The sequence below is a fragment of the Callospermophilus lateralis genome, chromosome 5 (assembly GCF_048772815.1).
Source record: "Callospermophilus lateralis isolate mCalLat2 chromosome 5, mCalLat2.hap1, whole genome shotgun sequence".
NCBI classification, from domain to species: Eukaryota; Metazoa; Chordata; class Mammalia; order Rodentia; family Sciuridae; genus Callospermophilus; species Callospermophilus lateralis.
Window position 1 is genome coordinate 76,636,693 of NC_135309.1, and position 19,999 is coordinate 76,656,691.

The following is a 19,999-nucleotide window of genomic DNA, read 5'->3' on the forward strand; positions in this document are numbered from 1 at the left end:
ATCAGCCCAATTTTCATACCACAATCTTCTACTTGTTTATAGATAATTAACAAATTCTGAAGATAAATCATATTAAAAATGTTATTGGTAGAATATTTAATAAGAAGTATTTTGCTACTCTAATTTCAGTTACAAAAGTATTTCTGAAAGCAACAAAAACTCTTATTTCCTTGAAAAGTCTATATATTAGTCTGTCTGGCTAAGAATCCGTATCACCACAAATTAAAAGTAAAGAATAAAAATTTTCTTAAAATATTACTAAAGTCCTTCTGCTTTTATCTGCAGCTCTACTAAAAACTCACTTTTTCTCCCTTCATGATGCTTTATTTCTAAAATATAATTCAAAACTACAATTGGAAAAATTTTAAAAATAATGGACTATTTATGCCACCTTAAAGAAGTTATCTTTTCTAGCTATAAAAATAATAAATAATAACCATTCCCGCCTGCAGTATGGAAGTTCTGAGTTTTAGATCAGATGTGAAGGATCCCAAAGGAAAAAAAGTTTAACATTTATAATGGTAGTGCATAATTCATCAAGGGGTCTAAACACAACAAAGGGATTATGATCATTCATATTAGCAAATGATACTGAAATAAGCTGAATGCTAATTTTGTTCATCAGACTGCAGCAATATCATGGAAACTCAAACCTCAGGGCATAAATAGCTCAATTTATAGAGAGATGGTGCAGATAGTAGATCATAGTAAAAAATAACTCTCAGAAGGTCATATTATAAATGCTCACAATTTTACATGATCAGGAATAACTTATTACTGAGAAGGAGAAATTCTAGACACATTAGGATAAAGTAAAATTTAAGAAAAGAAATAGGAAGAACAAGTTAATACTGACAGATGTTTTAAAAAATGTCATTTCATCATAATTACACCACTTCCACCCTTGTTTCTACAGATGCTGTCAAAACAAATTCTGTTTTGAGTAATTTTGCCAATCTCCTAGTTGCAGAACATATTTTTTTCTTAACCAATTTCTTTCTTTTAATATTAAGGAAAGGAGTAAGCATTGTAATTCTGATTTTTGATGTTAGACTCATAAGTAAATGAAGCTGATGGGTTTGTCACTCAGTAGTTAGGATTTTATTTTAATTTTTTCTCTTTTCAAGTAAATTACTGCATTTGCAACTGATCCCGAATAACAACATATACTTAACATAGTCCTCAATGACAAATTTATTTTAAGGTTTATCTTTTAATTGAAACATGCTTTTAAAAGTAGTTTAGTTCTTATGATATCAAACATCCCACTAAAGAATATAATGGCAAACTTAACTACATTTTTATTAATTAGACTCTTCATATAAACTCTAGAAATTATAATAAACTACAATAAAACAGATATAAAAGGCTACTATTAACTTATTGTGTAAAAAGAAAAACAGAAATGCGTTCTCTAAGCCTACTTTTATATTAAGTCAAACATGATACGTATCAATGGAGCATTCATTTTCCAAAATAAAATGTCTTACACAGATTTAAAGAGAAAAGGATAAATTACTCTGATAGCATCAATTTCCTGAAAAATTTTAATTCTTTCAATTGTAAGTTTTCCTTTAAAATCTCCTTGAAAACTCACCAGCAAATTATCTATTTATAAAATCTCTTAATATGATAAGCTTAAGGCTATTAAAAGATATCAGATTTAATTTTGTGAACATTTTTAACCTGGAGTTAAAAAAAGAAAGAAAAAGAAAGAAAGAAAAAGTTGTTTAAACAGCTAAGGTTTGTTTTACCATGTCATTTATTTGGCCTTGGTGTCCGGAAAACTCTCTCATAATCTTCCTAGTTTCTATGTCCAGAACACTAATGGAGAAGTCATCCAAGGCAAGTCCCAGAATGCCACTAGCAAGATAAATGCACCAGTTAAGCAAACAAAACTCTGGAATCTTGTATTAGTCAAATATGCCTTTGATTAAATTAAACCATATGTTGTTCTTTATTAAAACAGTCTGATTTTCCCCATATGACAAATCTGTACTTATGAACTTTTACCAAAAACATTAAAAAGCAAGTCCATTATCATTAAAAGGAAATGTTTACCTGTCCCTATGTAGCAGCATCATATTTGGAGATGAATCAAGGCTCATAGAATGGATTAAGTTTTTGTTTTTAAAGTTCCAAAATTTGAGTAATCCTTCACTACCAGCTGTAACTGTCAACTGATTTAATCCATCCACTGCAACACCTCTAATAGATCCCTTATGAGCTTTTAAGTAGACAAGAAAAAAAGAAATCAGAATTGGTAGTGTCTACTGGAACAATACAAATAATTCTTTTCAAATATCTAGATTTCCACTACTTATATTCTTGAAAAATCTTGAAATTAATCTGCCAAATGAAGTTGGGATAGCTCATCAAAAACTTACTTAAAAGAAAAAAAAAAAAGAAAGAAAATTCAATACCTTGATCCTTGCCAAAACTTCCCCGATGTATCCCGGACTGCATATTATACACATCTACACTTCCTGATGAAAGACCAATCACAGCGAAGTTTCCACAAGAAGTAATATCTACTGCCTTTACAGAGGAAAAACACAAAGGCAAATAACAAAGAAAATAATATTTTAGGGCTGGGGTTGTGGCTCAGAGGTAGAGTGCTTGCCTTGCACGTGAGAAGCTGTGCATTCAATCCTCAGTACCACATAAATAAATAAAATAGAGATATTGTGTTCAATTACAACTAAAAAATATTTAAAAAAAAAAAAAAGAAAATAATATTGTATTGTGCTTCATAGCTTCCAAAGTCAAATCTACCAATAATTTTATTTAAAAAAAAAACATGAAAAGCGAATTGATTTATTACTTTTCTTACAGATAAAAGTGACAAATGCCACTATGCAAGTGAAGACATATTTCTATAGCATGACATAAAATGTTTCGTGCACATAAATTTTTCTAAACAATTAAAGCCTACTACTTAAATTAAAATAAAGTTCCCTTTAGCTACTCCACTGATTTCCTTTGAATGAAGGAGTATAGCAGGAAAAGTGAGGAATTCCTTTGAGTGAAGGAGTATGGCAGGAAAAGTGAGGAATTCCTTTGAGTGAAGGAGTATGGCAAGAAAAGTGAGGAACTACGGAGTGAAATTAACCAAATAATGCTATGTACATATATGAATATTTCAGTGAATTCCATATTCCTGTAAATCTATAAAGCACCAATTAAAAAGAAAACAATAAATAAATAGAAGGAAGATCAGTAAAGTAGAAGAAAGTGAATAAGAGAAGGGAGGGGGAGAAAGGAGGAGAGAGTGATAGGAGAAGTATTGAGGACTGGAGCAAATTACAATTCATGCATGTATGATCGTGTCAATATGAACCCCACTATTAAATATAACTATAATGCACTAATAAAACAAATTAAAACAAAAACAAAAAAATACACTCAAAAAACAAAGTATTTTAGAAAAACTGTGAAGGTTACCCTTGAGTAATAAATTACAATTTATTGCATGGGTTCTATAATAATTACTTCTGTTTATTACTTAATGATTTCTGGCTTTGTTCCAAGTAGCTGAGGATGTTAGACAAATGACTCAGCACTGGTTAAGCATCATTGTACACATGCATATTAAGTGCTCAATGAGTGATCACAGTAGGTTGTAAGTTAAGATCACAGTTTCTAGAATAAGTTGTCTTAGATTCAAATCCCTGATGTGTCACTTCTAGCTTTACTGATCTTAGGCATGTTACTCATTACATTAAGGGTTAATCTTATGTTCTATAAAAAGAGGCTAACAATAGACCATAACATAGGATTATGTAAACATAATGTGAGTACACACTAGGCAGAGAGACTAAAGTAAAAGTTAGCTGTAATTATCCTTTCTACTACTACTACAAACACTACTCAGAACTCTGTAAGTAAGTTTCCTAAAGAAGCTTAAGATAAATCTCTATGATTTAGAAAATTACATAAAAGCTTAAGACTAGCTTTTCATACTATGGAGATTAGAACATATGTACTTATAATAATGTGTACATAATTGAGTCAAATGTTGAGTTAAACGTTTAGTCGGCATTTTCAAAAGCAGAAGTATCTATTAAGAAATCATTAGAATAGGTAAACAAGTTTAGCAAACTGCAAGATACAAGATCAATAGGCAAAAGTCAATTAGATCTTTTGATACACTAGCAATGAAAAACCTAAAATAAACTTAAGAAAACAATTTTACTTAGCACTGAGAAGAAGTGGGACATACACTGACAAGTACAAACATTGACAAAAATTGTGAAATGGTAACTCTCAAATTTATGTATTGATTAAAAAAAATCCCAACTGTCTTTTTTTTTTTTTTTTTTTGCTGATATTGACATGCTAATTTGGGGACCAAAATATCCAACAATTTTGAAAAGGAAAAGAACAAACTTGGAGGAGGCATACTATCTGATTTCAAAATTACAAAGTTAACATATCTAGAGATGACCCATGACTACGTGAAAAGATGCAACACTATACCTCCTCAGAAGAATGCAAATCAAAACCACACAGAGATACTACTTCACGATCAATCTCAAGTAGCTAAATAAATTTCTGCAAGTTGAAAAAACTTTACAATATTAGAGAACAACTTCAAAATGGTAAAACATGTTCTTTCCAACAATATCATTAGTAAACTTGAGAATAATAAAATTACTACATAAGTTTTAAAGGAGAAAAGATTTTAATAAAAGAGCTCACTTACTGTTGCAGTGATGTCATCTTTCTTCAATTCTTTTGGCTTGAGAAAGTAAGCACCTATTGTAGACCTTTGATAATTCCAGGTTGAGCAAGATAGCTTACCTTGATGGCAAGCAATGATACCATCCCAGTCACTCTCTCGAGCTTCCTCTAAACATAATTAAAATCATAAATCAAAGTGCTTTTATCATCTCACTCATTTGCTCATCTATTGTTAATTAAGTATCTAATATTCTACCTTAATATCTGGTACTAGAGATATGATGGTAAAATAAACAGGCTATTTCTGGAAAGAGCTTTCTAACAGGTTAACTGATAAAAACTGTACATACTTATGGTGTTCAATGTGTTTTGACACCTTATAACATTGTTGAATGGCTAAATCAAATTAACTGACAATATCTAATAACAGATTTTGATTAGAAGAAAGAATGAGAAAGCATAATTGCATGACTATTTTATATGAGCACTCAGGAAGAGTTTTACTGGGAGATTTTGGGAGAGTAATAACTGGTTTCCTGGAAGTAGCAATAAACAAATAAAACTTCTAGTACAGAGGTGGGCAGAGCCCTATAGACAAAAGACCCAAGACTAGTTGAACAAAACCAAGAATGGCAAGTAAGTGAAATGTGTTCCTGGGAGAGGCGAGAGGACAAGGCAACTGGGGCCACATTACAAGGATATTGAAAGTTAAAGAGGCAAAAGTCTACCTAAAGGTAATAAGGGGCACGAAAAGATTTTAAGAACATGACATGAGCCAGCTATATGTTTTAGAAGCATCACTTAGGCTCAAGGCAAATAGAAAGGTGATCAAAAAACCAAAGTAGTGATCAGGTTGTTATAATAACCTTGAAACAATAACCATAATATAGAAATGGTGCCTATGTAGTTATTTCCTGATAGTTTTCACTCAATCATCCTATTATATATGTATACTTTATATATGTATACTTTATATATATATGCTCTTCTTCTGAAGAAGTTCTGCTCTATGATATGGTATACTACTATTGTACTTAGATATTGATTGGTCATGGCCACATCTTTTCACATTTGCTCTCTGTTATAAATTTCTACATTAGTGACTTTCATTATACCAGATGATAGGATAAAAAGAAGGGCTATAAAATATTATTTATTAATAGCTGGTATAGAGAAGAACAAAGCCTGAGATTTAAAAAATAAGTTCATGTTAAAATTAACTCATTTTCAATCTTCACACAAGATTAGTACATGCTTAAGATTACCCTCTGAACATTTATTAGAATTTGCAAACATATATTTTTTTTAATGGAGGAAATAATGAAGTACAAAACAATAGAAGTTACTTACCAGCTGCAAACTTTGTGATAGGTGGAAGTCTTACTGACATGGTATTCTGAAGTCCTTTCCGCTTGAGTCTCTTTTTATTAATTAATCCTAGGGTTGGGGAAGAGGGAATCATAGTTATGAATCTTTCTTCACGGGAGAAAAAATGCTCTTCACTGTCACATAACTATAAAGTTCAAGATGTTCTCATATAAGTCAGGAGCACAACAAGGGTACTGTTATTATCAATATTATTTGTTTCTGAAGTTTGTGTAATTAAGATACAAAAGCAAATTATAAGGTATAAATAACTGAAAAAAATGAGGTAACCATATTATTTGCCAATAATATGATAGAACCAACACAAAAAAGAAAACTTGAGGATATATCACATTCCTGGATGAGAAGATTCTTAAAGATACCAAATCTCTCCAATTTAATTCCAAAAGGAACTATTTTAGATTATCAATTAAAAAAGGATCCTATAAGTTACCTGGAAGTACATACTTTTATGAATAGCTAGAACACTTACTTAAAAAAGTAAACATTAATGAAACTAAAAAACATTTTTGTTTAAGAAACTTCTCAAAAGCTGGAAACCAGGAAGAGAATAAAGGAGTCCTTTAAAGCAAAAAGATGAGATGCTATTTATTTTGATGCTTTCTTTAAAATTGTTCCCATAATTTAAATTCTGCACTCTACAGATGGATCACATTAGGCTGTGTTTTTTGGGTGGCAAGAATATGTTTTATCACCCAAGATGCCTAACATATTTTAACAGATTTATAGTAAGCAGTACCCCAAACACTTCTACAATGATTTTGATCTCAGGATTTTACTAGTTTCTCCTCCATAAGGTTTTAATTTTATCCAAAAAAGAGGAAATATATTGATGAAACCTCCTCCAGTTCTCCCAGAATCTTGCAAAGTTTCTTTTGTGACTAGCAACTTATATTCTATATTGCAAATGACCTACCATGTCCCAAACTCTTATTGAATTTTTCATGTACCGTGGAAAATGACTGAAGAGTTCCATCTTGACCTATTGATGTAAAAAGAAAATTCCTCATCAAGCTCCATCAAAACAATGGGCCATTTGAATCACAGATGTTATAAAATTAGATTCTACAAAAAGCTTAGTGTTATGGTTTGGGACATTTTAAAGAGAAATTACAATCTAAAAATGCGTCCAGCTCTCAAGTACTTAAGTACTATGGGTAGAAAATAGAAACTCACTTGCACTTAGAATTTGTTGTCCATTTTGTCCATAGTATCTGATCCTGGTAAGAGGAGCGCTATGGCCCATTCTGAATCTCAAAAGTCGGCCTTCACCTGTAGGGCCATCAAATATCCATATCTGCCAAGAAATTAAATGGTAAGGTTCTTACACCATGTGCTCTCTGATCTGCAGTCAGGCAGGCCACTGACACTGAAGTGGGGTTTGGGAAAGAAATAAGCTGTAACTCTTTCCCACTTCATTGCAATGTCATCTGCTATACTTTTTATTTATCTATAACAATGTTTCATCCCATATTCCTTTCATCTTCTAATTTTGGTACTAATACATTAAAAAGCAAGCTTGTAATAACCCAAAAGGTAGGCCAGATTAACCAGAAAAATGACAAAAATAATCATAATACCCTGAGAGCATTGTCAGCACCATTTGTGACAAGAAGAGGTTCTCTATGGAGAAATGTCAGTCCAGCAATTGCTGTAGAGTGTGCATTTCTCATTTGATTGATTAATTTCTTGTCTTCTAGGTCCCAAAGTCCAATATGGCCACATGGGCTTCCAGCTGCCATTATTGGATGACCATCTGTTATTAAAATAAAATATATGTTAAAAAATACAAGCCCCCAAATAAGTAAACTTGACAAATTTCTCTCCCTTTTAGTTTATAAAGTTAAAACAATACACCAATAGTCTTCCCATATTTTTTGCCTTATTCTACTTTGGTGTTTCATTAATACTTATTAAACTATAAAAAAACAATTTATATGATTTTAAAGTAAAGCATTTCAGGTGTTCTTAACTCTCATGAATAAATATGGTAAAGATTACCTGTGCGAAATGAAATTGAAGTTATGGGTCCCCAGTCTTGACGAAACTTCATTAATGTTTCATCAAACTTAATGTTGTGAATGATAACCTGACCTGACATAAGACCAACAGCAACAACATCCACAGCTGGTGCCTGAAAATTAAATTACTCGTAAGTTTTTATTTTCTTAAGCAACACAGCCTTACAATCTTTATGATCAACACTATTATTTATGTGTTATTATGAGAGAAAATGAAATATCTTCTTAAAGGTGTGTAGGGAGAAATCCACAAGTATTACCATTCTGGCTATTATTAACTAATGCTAAGAGTTAAAATTAACTGCTATTCAAATGGAAGTATTTAGGAACGAGTTTACATGTGCAATCACAACAAATCACTGACTAGGTGAAAGAGAAAAAAGAGACAACTCCTAGAAAATATATGAAGGCTTGCCATAAGTATGGCAACATATGTAGCTGGAAAGGAAGTAAAGAATTGTTTATCCACGGTAAACAGGAAAAGCCTGTAAAATACACTAAAAGGCAAAAAAATGTTTTATAATCTGCTCCAGCCATAACATTCTATGACTATAATTCTGTCTTATAATGGATAGGCGTGGCAGAGCATGGTTGATGACAGTGAGAGGGGATGAGGGAGTGCAAATAAAATGGGCAATGAATATTAGAAACATCAGGAATAATGGCTACATGTGTAATCAACAGACTCACCAGATTTTCTATAGACATACATCCATTCATATACATATGTTTTACTGACTCATAAAAATGAAAAGCAATTTTCTAAGTCTACCAATGAAAAAATCCTTAAGATTTTTGTCCCCAACTATTTCAAATAGGAAATCTCAACATCCTGATAAATTTCTCTATAAAATCAATAGTCTCCTTTACATCAATGAACAATTAATTTCTGTTCTCTATAAAGCTCTATAGTACATGCTTGCAAAATAATTAGTAAACAAGGTTCCACAATAACCACAGGTTTAGAGCCTAATTCTAAACGGCAAATGTGTTATTACTTGTTATCAGTGTACTTCCAAAACATTATTTCCTTAGTGGAACAGTTATAAACTATATTATTTTGTCTTAAGGTCTAAAAACAGGCTGATCCCTGAAACTACATGAATCTACTATTTGGTTTAACCAAAAATTACTAACCTGCTGAAGAGCAGTCACTCCAACCTTCCATCCTGGAAATGTATACAGAAGCTTACTACAAAAAAAAAAAAAAAAAAAGAGTTGAAAGGCAGGGTTTTTTTTTTTTTTTGCGGGTGGGAGAGAAAAACAAAATTGACTAGATATTTAAAAGTAAACTAGTAACAGTAGTATTTATTAAATTCTTCATCCCACATTATTCTGAGAACATATTACCATGTCCAATACTCAAAATAATCACATGAAGTAAATATTATCACCTTTATTCCAGAAAAAGAAACTAAAAAAAAAAAAGTGCTAAATAATTAAGCCAAGTAAAAAAAAAGAGTGTGTGTGTGCAGGTTCTAGACTCCCAATCTACAAATTGCTATGCAAGACCACCTCATTAAAAAAATTTAAATGTTTGAGTAGAAGAAAAAATACAATCCATTTTATCTAGACAATAAAAGTCTTGGAATATAGGCAGATCTCATTTTTTTTTTTTTTTACTGCAATGTATTTCTAGAAATATCATCACTAAAGGGAATAATTAGATTTTAACTAAAAGAGTACTTGAATGTTATATGAACTGTCTTATTGAAACAGTTATGCTGCTCTCATATTGTGAATCAGACCATGAATGATTAAGTCAGTCTATGGAGCAGAGCTATCTGAAATCATTTTAATACTAGTCATTAAAATATTAAATCATATATTAAATTCTGCAAATGGGCACAAATTAGTCTCTGCAATAATTACATAATGGATAAAGTACACAAAGAATGTAAACATCACAAAGAGCCTAAGGAAAGAACCTTAGGGGCAGAGACAGCATCTTAGTCAACATCCCTGAGCATAACACAGAGTCGGCAGTCAGTGGTATCTGCCACTGAACTGAAATATTGATTCAAAACTAAACAATCTTCCCTTTCAAATTACAAGGGCTTTGGAAAGAATAATTTAAGTGGTTAAATATTTTTGTTTGCTTGTTTTAACATTATACAAAACTTGAGTTAGCCCTTTCTCTCTAGATAAATGTTCAAGTAACAAGAAGAGGTATTTAAAATCATTAATGTAGCCTTCCAGTTATATTAATAACATTATAATAGATATTCATTATACTGGTGGTTGTTGATCAAAGTACTTTTTTTTTCCTTGAAATCATTTCTAAATGGTAGCACTAAATTAACACGAATTTGTTTTACCATCTCTTTCCTTCATTTATAAAAATCTAGAAGCTATCTAATGCTAATCTCATAATATTACTTTATAAAGCTGTCTGGATAGCTATATGGATTCTTTCTATTGACTAGTTACTGAGTCAATAGTTTAGACTATTCAATGTGGATTTATGAAGTTGCTTATTTTGTGCCAGGATCACATGCCACTTTTTAAATATGTGATGGCATTAAGTGATAACTTCTCACAGCCATATTTATTGACAGCCCTCCAAATAAACATATAAGGGCAGAGAGAACTGAGAGATGCAGAATGCTTTAGGAAGCTGGGCATGGTGGTACACACCTATAATACCAGCAACTCAGGAAGCTGAGGCAGGAGAATCCCAAGTTTAAAGCCAGCTTCCTCAACTTAGACACTGCCTCAAAATAAAAAGTAAAAAGGGCTAGGTGTGAATCAAAGGTAAAGCACCCTGGGTTAAATCCCCAGAGCCAATAAATAAATAAATAAATAGGAAGAAGAAAGTAGTAGATGCGGATGAGAAGTACATTATTTATTTAGGTAAAGTGCTTACTTGGATTTTACATTCCACAACTGCAGACTTCCTTGTTCACTGCCCAGAAGTATTTTGTTCAAGTAGGTACTTGGATGCAAAATTGCAGAAATTTTAAAAACTGATTTATCGAAAGTCAATTGTAGGTATTCTTCTACAAAAAGTAAAAGTTACAAATAACATATAATTATTTTTTATGAAATAGCTTGACACTTGTTTCATATACCCATATATTTACCATTTAAAGTAAGTTTACCACAGAGACTTATATGCTAATATAAATCAAAGACATATAAACTAACCTATAAATAACCCCCAAGAACCAAGATAAATGTGATAGGGGCAACTTGTAAATGTCATTTAGGCTGTCAATATTATCTACAAGTTCTAACATAAGTACTATTAGAAGTTTCACTACTTAAATTGGTTTACAGAAAAGAAAGCAAGATTAAAAAATGATCATAGGGATCAACATTAATATTTTTATAATCTGATCAAGAGGCAGAAGTGAATGCTCCAAGTGAAGAGCCAAATATCTGGGAAGTTCAACGAGCCACTCAGAAGATGTGAAAAGAGGTGAAGTTTAGTGAAACCAAAAACAATGCTTCTCACACATTTCCTCAGAAGACTCTAACTCAGGAGATGAAAAGAACTTACAACTCTGGGAACTTAAAACCCCAGGTCAATGTGTTGTTCTAACAGCAACAAAAAATCTAGGCATTAGCATCAAAAGAGTGCCTGAGACTTTATGAGCTAGATCTGATAACTTTATAAAGCTTTTTAACATCTACCCTTGAAGGCAGCCCAGCAGGTAGTTACTTGCTGCAAGATTAGAAACTTCTTTAAAAACTTACATTTATTATAATTAAAATTACGGTTTAAATTGTGTTTTTCACTTCAAAATTTGTTCAGTACTGAAACAATTTTTTTTCACTGTTTACCAATAAATTTGAATATTGAAGAAGGTGTACTACATACTCCCAGAAGTATGTATACCCCAGGTTAGAATGCACAGATATAGGTGAAAAGTAACAAACTTTACTTTGAATACTATTTTAAAAGATCCATGTCTCACTACAAATAGCTCCCTGAAAACTCCACGTCAATGTATTGTTCTAAAAGCAACAAAAAATCTAGGCATCAACATAAAGAGTGCCTGAGACTTTACGAGCCAGATCTTATAACTTTATAAAGCTTTTTAAAATCTAACCTTGAAGGGAGCACTTTTGGAATTCTGTTACCCCAACTTGAGCAAAGATAAAACAAAGAAAAGCATTAGCAATTTATATGAGAATACAGAATAACTCCCAGAAGGCAACCTCTAAAATGTTGACTAAAAATAAGAATACTGCATTGAACAATAGAAAATCAAGACATATACAAGTTAAAAATGTAAACAGAGTAAAGAAGTTAAAAAAAGATGTATATTTTCCTTCTTATTTACAGATTCTTCAAGTTTACTATTAGCATCTCCTTTTGAAAGATGAAAATACTATGTATGAACATACATCAAAATCCATTCTACAGAGAAAACAAGTCACTAATTTTAAAGAACGGCAATGGAAAATATATTAGTTGAAATTAGCACATTAAACAAGTTGTAAGTAGTTAACCAACTGACAAAAACTGCTTATTTACTTCTTATTTAGAATGTTTTCTCTTATACATGTTAATTCTTTTATTTTGTTTATTTTGACTGTTTTGCATGTGAAACCTCTGGTGTAGAAGTTATGTTCACATAGATTTTTAACTATACACATACAATCCCAAGACAAAACAAATAAATTAGTTAAACTCTTACCTTCTGAATATATATGCCAAATAATAAGAACGCTGTCAGCATCAACAGAGATAATGTGATCCCCAAAAGGTTGCAAAAGATGGATTTCTGCCTTATGACCCTTAAAGGTATGTACTATCTATAAAGTTTAAAATAATTTCATATTAGTAGTCATTCATCAAGTAATATTATCCAAAAAAGGCTTTCTAATCCTAAAAACATTCATGTTAAGAATGTAGTCCAATTTTTTAGTATACAAGGTTATATGAACAAATATTAAGGAGTTAGACACGTTCATCTGCTTAGCCAGTTCAATAAGGAAATAAAGCATGGACTAAGAACAGAAATGAGAACTCTAGGGCTTAGCCTCCCTACTGAGTTTAGGAAAAAGGTATACGTATATACCTAGATCCCTTGCTAATTCGACCATTGTAATTCCCTTTATACTAAAAAAAATGGTATGTTCTAGAAGTCTGACCTCTAAGATTCCTTCACCAACTGCCTTCCAGATAAGATGAGAAAGGGGAATATAAAGTACTTCTTTGCTATACCTTCCTGCTTTGACACAGAGGCACTGACTCTCACAGTAACTTATCCCTCCATCACTACATCTCCTTCTCCATGGTTTCAGCTCTCACCAGGCTTCGATAACACTACTTCTTCTGCCCTTTGGCCTGAGGATTGGTAACAGCTTCCCCAAGTTTATAGCCTTTGATGCATTCCTCCCCCTATGTTGTTCCCCCAACCCAGCCCACACCTGTAAGCAGAGTTCCTTCATTAAAGTGTCTCCATATGGACCACATACATATAGGTGAAATCAAATTTTCTCTTCCTCTATAAAACTGAGCATACATTAGAAAGGAAAAAAAAATGGTACAAATTGAAATAGTTCAGTGATACAAACCTCTTTATTACGGGCAAATGCAGAAAAAATATTCCCATAAGCAGCAAAAACTAGCCTCCCATCAGCTGCCATACAGCAGATATCCTGTGGAACAGAGTTACCTAGAACATAAAAGAAATACAATTTTAAGATCTTGTAATAGAAACCATCAATATACATATAATATTTTTCATGGATATAATAATTAAAAATATATTTAATAAAAAAGATAGCTGAGGGCTGAGGTTGTGGCTCAGTAGTAGAACGCTCGCCTAGCACATGCCAGATCCTGGGTTCAATCCTCAGCACCACATAAAAATAAATAAATAAAGGTATTTAAAAAAAGAAAGAAAGAAAGCTGAGAATCAGTATAAAATTTTAATCTCAATATTGACTGTCGTAAACATTAAGATTTGCAAACATAACAACATAATGCTAAATAAATAGATAAAAAGAAGCTTTGTGAAGTATTTGGAAAAAAACATCATTTAATACATGAAACTGACAGATGGGTATCTGGCCCGCTTATGAACACCTTCAAAAACATGGAGTTTATTAGTAACTTCAGGAAAAATATAAAACTAAATTAAAACTTAGATCCACATCTAACTCAACCCTTTGGACCAACCCCAGGGAACTCCATATATACTTTTTATGTTGAGCCTTAAAATAATTAGACAATACAGTTTCTACTCGGTTGTCTCCAAGGTAAATATGCTTATTACCTCTAGCCATTTCTTATGGGACGTGATTTCTTGATTCATCTCTCACTAATAAAATCATGGTGCCACTTTTTCTTTCTCTTTTGGGGTCAGGGAGATGAGTAGACAGAAGATGATCGTAAGTATTTTTTATGTGCATACTCCACTTGGGGATTTAGTTTCCATAATACTATTTCTATAGGTTTATCATTCACTTTTGTATTCAATTTAGGTTATTCTGTCTTCTAATCTTTTAAAAATTGTTTTTCAGACAAACACAATGGATTTCTCTTACAAGGATCACATTTTAAGGTAAAACTAGTACCTGTTAGCTCTGGCAGGCCTTTTATGTTATTAAACAATTCTTAGAAAAATAAATACCACCCCCTAAAAAAAATATCCAAATATGAGACTCTTCCTTACAGTAGAAGGAATGATGGAAAAACAAAACCACTATTTAATAACCATCATATCACTAACTGAGATTCAGGCAAGTATCATCACTAAATGCTAACTAAATGCAGCAGATGAAACTCTGAAGAGCAATAGCATATTTACAGAGTCTGAATGCATCATATTACAAGATACTTATTAACTACAAAGGACAAACTAGTAACTTTAAAACACAGCATCCTGACAAATATCACCTTAACTAAACAATCAAAGTTATCACTGCCAGGAATAGCATGTGCCTACTGATAAAATTCACTGAGAATTCAGCATCATTTCTTTGTTACTCCTGTCAAAATACTGAATCTAACTATAAAGAAGTATCAGAAAAACTCAAACTGAAGGTCATTCTAAAAAAGAATTAATCACAATGTGGTCAAATACAAAGAAATGCTGAAGAACTACTCCAAATAAATAAATAAATAAATCGTGTGACAACTGAAAGCAAAACATGATAGTGATGATAGTGTCACAGTTTTGTTTTTTTTTTTTTTTTTTTGCCCCCTATAGAGGTTTATTAGACACACACACTGGATTCTTTATATATTCCATAAGCCTTAAACTTATGTCAAAAAAATTTTAAAGATACTAAGCCAGCATAAATCCAGAATAAAATTCACACTTACTTACTGCAACCAGACTAAGTTTCTGAACCTGTTTAAAAAAAAAAAAAAAAAAAAAAAAAGATTAAGTTTTCATAAGAAAAACAATTTTATAATAACCTAACACCTTAAGATTAAGGTGCAATCTCATAGGTAAATCTGCTATGCTGTCCCTCCTAGAAAAGATACTCACTGACCCTAAATTTCATTATCAGGAAAGTTATATTTTCAACTATTTCACCAACAGTGGTGATGGAAGTAGGCAAAGGGTTTCTGTAGTGAGCCAAAGAGTAAATGTTTTAGGATTAGCAAGTCATAAAGTCTGTGTTGTACTGACCCAATTCTTATACTGTTGCAGGAAAGCGGACATAATAAATATACATGGATATATTCAATAAACTTTTATCTGTAGGTACTTTTATTTGGTTCTCACATCCTGAAATAATGTGATTTTTTCCCTCTAATCTTTAGAAAAGTAACAAAACCACTCATAACTCATGGGTCATGCAGAAACAAATAGTGGACTGAATTGGCTTACAGACCAATTTGCTGATTCCAATATATGGTTACTAATTCATCTGTGTGACCTGAGAAAGTTACTCATCTTCTCTGTGCCTCAAATTCCTTATATGGATTCCAAATATGGATTAAGATATGTACCTACTTTATGGGATTATGAAAATTCAATGAGATTGCAAATAAATTTATGTAAAACAGAGTACAGCAGTCATGTAGTAAATGCTCAATGTTAGCTGGTATCCCCAACATCAACAGTTATTTATACCTTGTCTATTGTCCAGGTACAAATGCTTGTATGTAGGATGTCTCACAATGGGCAGTAATACAGCAATGGCCATAGGAGAGAGCCCTTGAGGAACAAGTTAATGACTTGGGATCATTAGTGCCATCCTGTTTACCCCAAGTTATTTTTAGTTTCAGAGATCATAGCCCAGTAAATTGGTTGGTGTAACAAACACAGAGTCCTCAGGTAATAAGCATTTTATGCCATTTTACAGAAATTAAAAAAAATGTATCATCCCCACCCACCTCCAAAGAAAGCATCACAAGATCTAAAGGACATCTTAAAACACATTTTTATGACTAAATTTCAATGTGCAAATAATAGTAAATTTTTTATAAAATGTTAAAGATGTTACTCTCCTAACAATAGGATTTCTTTGGAAGGGGGGGGGGGGGATGTGTTTGTGCTTAACAAAATGTCAGGAAAGACACTGTACCAAACATAAGATTTCAAGAGGAGATACAGAATTTTGAGACTTTTAAGTCTTTCTGGGTACAGTGATGTGGAAATATGGATGTTTCCATTAAAGGAATGTTGGCAAGCTACAAATATAAATTTGACATAACCATTTACACAATAAAGGCAGTAAATTATCCATTTATTTACTAGAGGATTTATTTAAATAAAAATGTACTCATTAAATATTTACTCTAAAGGTGGAAAAAAGTTTTCTTTAAATGAGAAAATTACAAAAGTTATGTTTCAGGGAGGAAAACTTTAGCAAAACCAAAAATTGGCAAGTAAGAAAGAAGTGGGAAGAATAGTATCAATAAATACTCCCACATGATTTATGTCACTCTGACCCAACTTTCTCCATCACCATCCCAGGCTTCCAGAAATCCAACTCTCTTCACCTCACCCCATCCTTCTTTTCTTTTTACATTTACTCAACTAGCTCCCAATTCCCACTCTTCTTGTAAATAACCTCTTTAATTTTCACAATTCTTCAAGGAAAACAACTCTACATCATGCTTTCCAGAAAAAGTGCTTAATAACCTTGGCTATTACCATCTTCATCATATTCCTGCTTTCCACACAACTTACATTATTTTGGAGAAAACAAGAGAAAAAACAACAAAATACTATTTAAATTAGTGGTAAATTTGGGGAGGGGGGAATGCATCATTAATAAGCAGCATGAGTGTCATGACAAGTAACTTTAGTTTCCTAATACTTACTTTCCTAAGTTATATAAGGGCGCTACAAAATTAGTAAAAATCACCTTGCAAAGAAATTGCTGCAAAGCTTAGAGTGAAACGGCGCCAGATATTCAAGGTTGGTTGAAAGCAGATGCTCAGGGGAAGTTCGGGGAAACTGGATTCCATCGAATGTGAAGAGTCCCTTAAATCATCAACTCACCCTTCCAGTCCTCCTAATGTATTTCAGTCTGGATTTCTAACCCAGTTTGTGTCGTCAGTTACACAATAAGTGTCTTGCGAGTCGTCTAAGGGCTTATCTTATTCATGTTCGCATCCTCTGGGAGGATCAATAATCATCTACTAAACAAATATGATACTGTAACACTGAGACATTCTCAAGTATTCATTCCTTAGCCAAGTTCCCTCCGAAACTCGCCCCCAGGTGAACTGCAAGAGCTAAAGCAGCGGCACGGGGGTTCAACGAGGGTGGCTAAATAGAACTGGGTGGGGTTACGGAAAAGAAGGGCAGAAAGGGAAATCTTCGTTAGGTGGGAGGGGAGAGCGGGAATGCCCCAGCACAGAGCTGGGAGCCGAGGAGGGTAGTTCTCGGGAAACCGGCAAAGAAATCACTCACGTCATACGTGTGGAAGCTCTTGCCCACGCAGGTCGTAACGTAGAACCGGCGCTTCAGCGAACTGAACCGCACCACGTGCGGGATGTCATTACTAAAAAGCCCCAGGGCTCGGAATCCAGCGAAGAGTGAGCTCGCCGTGCGGCCTTCCACGTAGCGTTCCATCTCCGCCACGGTCCCAATTCCTTTCGGCTCTGATCCAGAGGGAAACCGCGCACGCTGCACCTCAGCACGTCTCAAGAAGAACCTTTGCCAGAGCTGGAAACTTGCGAGCGCTTCCTGTACCTGCTGCCAATGGCGTTTGTGCGGACTGCCCTTAGTGCAACATGCAAAGAACTCCCTCCTCAGCCCGCAGGAGATGGGCGACTTTGGTTCCGCTGGCCTCCGTGTCCACCCGTTGTTCTGCTGTGCGCTCTGGCTCTGTAGCTGGTGGAACCTTATGGTTGGGGAGCGGGAATCGCTGCGACCTGGAAGGAGAAGCTTGTGATGATGATGATGATAATAATTTTAAAAAGTTTAAACCCCGAGACTATCGAGAATATTTGAATACTGGATATTTGATGATATACAGAAGTTACAGTTAAATTTTAAGTCTATGATAGTAGTAAAGATCCTGTGTTTTCAACATACGTATTTACAGATGAAATGATTACAAAATGTGTGAGGATTTACTCCAAAATAATTGTAAATGAGAAGCCGGGTTTGATGAAATAAGATTAATAATTGTTGAAGCTAGGTAATGGGAGCGTTCATAATGCTATACTTTGGTATAAGATGGAACTATTCCATAATAGAAAACATTTTTGCTTTTTAATTTTACCACTGAATCATGGAAATATATTTAATTTTCATTACTAGATGTATATTTTTAAAGTTTTCTGAGTTGTGAATAAAGCAGGCAGATATTGCTTTTTTTTAATGTTTTTTTTTTTTTTTTTTTTTCCTTTTTTGGTACCAGGGATTGAACCCAGGAGTGCCTTATCATGGAGCCACATCCCAGCCCTTTCTTGTATTTTATTTAGAGACAGGGTCTTGCTAAATTGCTGAGGCTGGTTTTGAACTCATGATCCTGCTGCCTCAGCCTCCCAAGTCACTGGGATTACAAGCATGTGCCACCATGCCCAGCCAAATATTGATTTTATACTAGAATAAATACTTTTCAATATATTGGGAGCTTGGGAAGCTGTGAGGATGGTCTTAGGCCTGAGCCTAAGCAACTCCATTTCAAAAACTCCAATTTGAAACCTGCAGTGTCACCAGGCACAGCCAACAGATCCCTCCAGTAAGGCCACAAACACATTACTTCCCCTCTCCCTGATAAACAGAGTGAAGTCTCTGGCAGGCTGTCCTAGCCTGACAGGAGGGAAAGGGGAAAAGATCAGGGTAGAGACCACCAGACCAGATGTTTCTGACCCCAGGGTAAATGATGTCATGGAGAAATATGGTGGTAGCTGATATGGATTGAAAGGGGGTTCAAAAGCCCCCAAATTTAGTATAAATAATAGAGTTAATGAAAAGGGATTCCACCAGCTGAAACAAGGATGTACTGGAGCTGGAGAGCCTAATGAGGACCTGACATCTCATCACTTGTCATCATTTCTTGATCCTCTGTGTGGTCCTCACGGCTCTCAAACTCTACCACCTTCTGGACCTTGGTGAGAGCCACAACTTCTCCATACCACCCTCTCCTCAACCAGTCATCCACTCCACACCAGGAAAAGCCTACCTTAGTTCCAGATCTGATCACCGTGGCCTGAGTGAGTGTGCATCTGCTGGACTTAAAGCCTAAGGCTTAAGACTTTTGAATTTAGCATGCAGAGGGAATGTCTGTCATTAGCCTGTCATGGTTAAGTGTGTTTGCAGTGCCTAGAATTAATCTAGAATTATTTTCAGTGAATTAATTAATCTAGAATTGTTTGCTGTGAATTATGTCCATTGCAGTGCCTAGCCTTAAGGATTGTCGTTTTCTTGATTAAGAACCTATAGTGTCGGCTCTCGTGGAGGCAGCTAGTAGGAGGCTAGGGAGCGCTGAGCCGCTCGTTGTGCCCTGTGCTGCCCAGACTAGCGAACAATACA

At 33.7% G+C, this 19,999-nt stretch overlaps 1 protein-coding gene across 1 annotated transcript in view; it reads right to left on the reverse strand.

Moving 5' to 3' along the window:
- Wdr36 (WD repeat domain 36) overlaps positions 1-18,145 on the reverse strand; it is a 34,291-nt gene extending 16,146 nt beyond the window's left edge. The window contains exons 1-15 of the mRNA XM_076856932.2: positions 17,927-18,145; positions 15,376-15,403; positions 13,620-13,720; positions 12,737-12,854; positions 10,957-11,089; positions 9,228-9,282; positions 8,071-8,203; positions 7,650-7,825; positions 7,246-7,366; positions 6,986-7,051; positions 6,034-6,120; positions 4,706-4,851; positions 2,424-2,538; positions 2,062-2,227; positions 1,755-1,863 (exon numbers count right to left, since the gene is read on the reverse strand). Coding sequence (XP_076713047.1) covers positions 1,755-1,863; positions 2,062-2,227; positions 2,424-2,538; positions 4,706-4,851; positions 6,034-6,120; positions 6,986-7,051; positions 7,246-7,366; positions 7,650-7,825; positions 8,071-8,203; positions 9,228-9,282; positions 10,957-11,089; positions 12,737-12,854; positions 13,620-13,720; positions 15,376-15,403; positions 17,927-18,088 — 1,716 coding nt within the window. The 5' untranslated portion in view covers positions 18,089-18,145. The remainder of the gene's footprint in view (positions 1-1,754; positions 1,864-2,061; positions 2,228-2,423; positions 2,539-4,705; positions 4,852-6,033; positions 6,121-6,985; positions 7,052-7,245; positions 7,367-7,649; positions 7,826-8,070; positions 8,204-9,227; positions 9,283-10,956; positions 11,090-12,736; positions 12,855-13,619; positions 13,721-15,375; positions 15,404-17,926) is intronic.
- Positions 18,146-19,999: the final 1,854 nt, after the last annotated feature.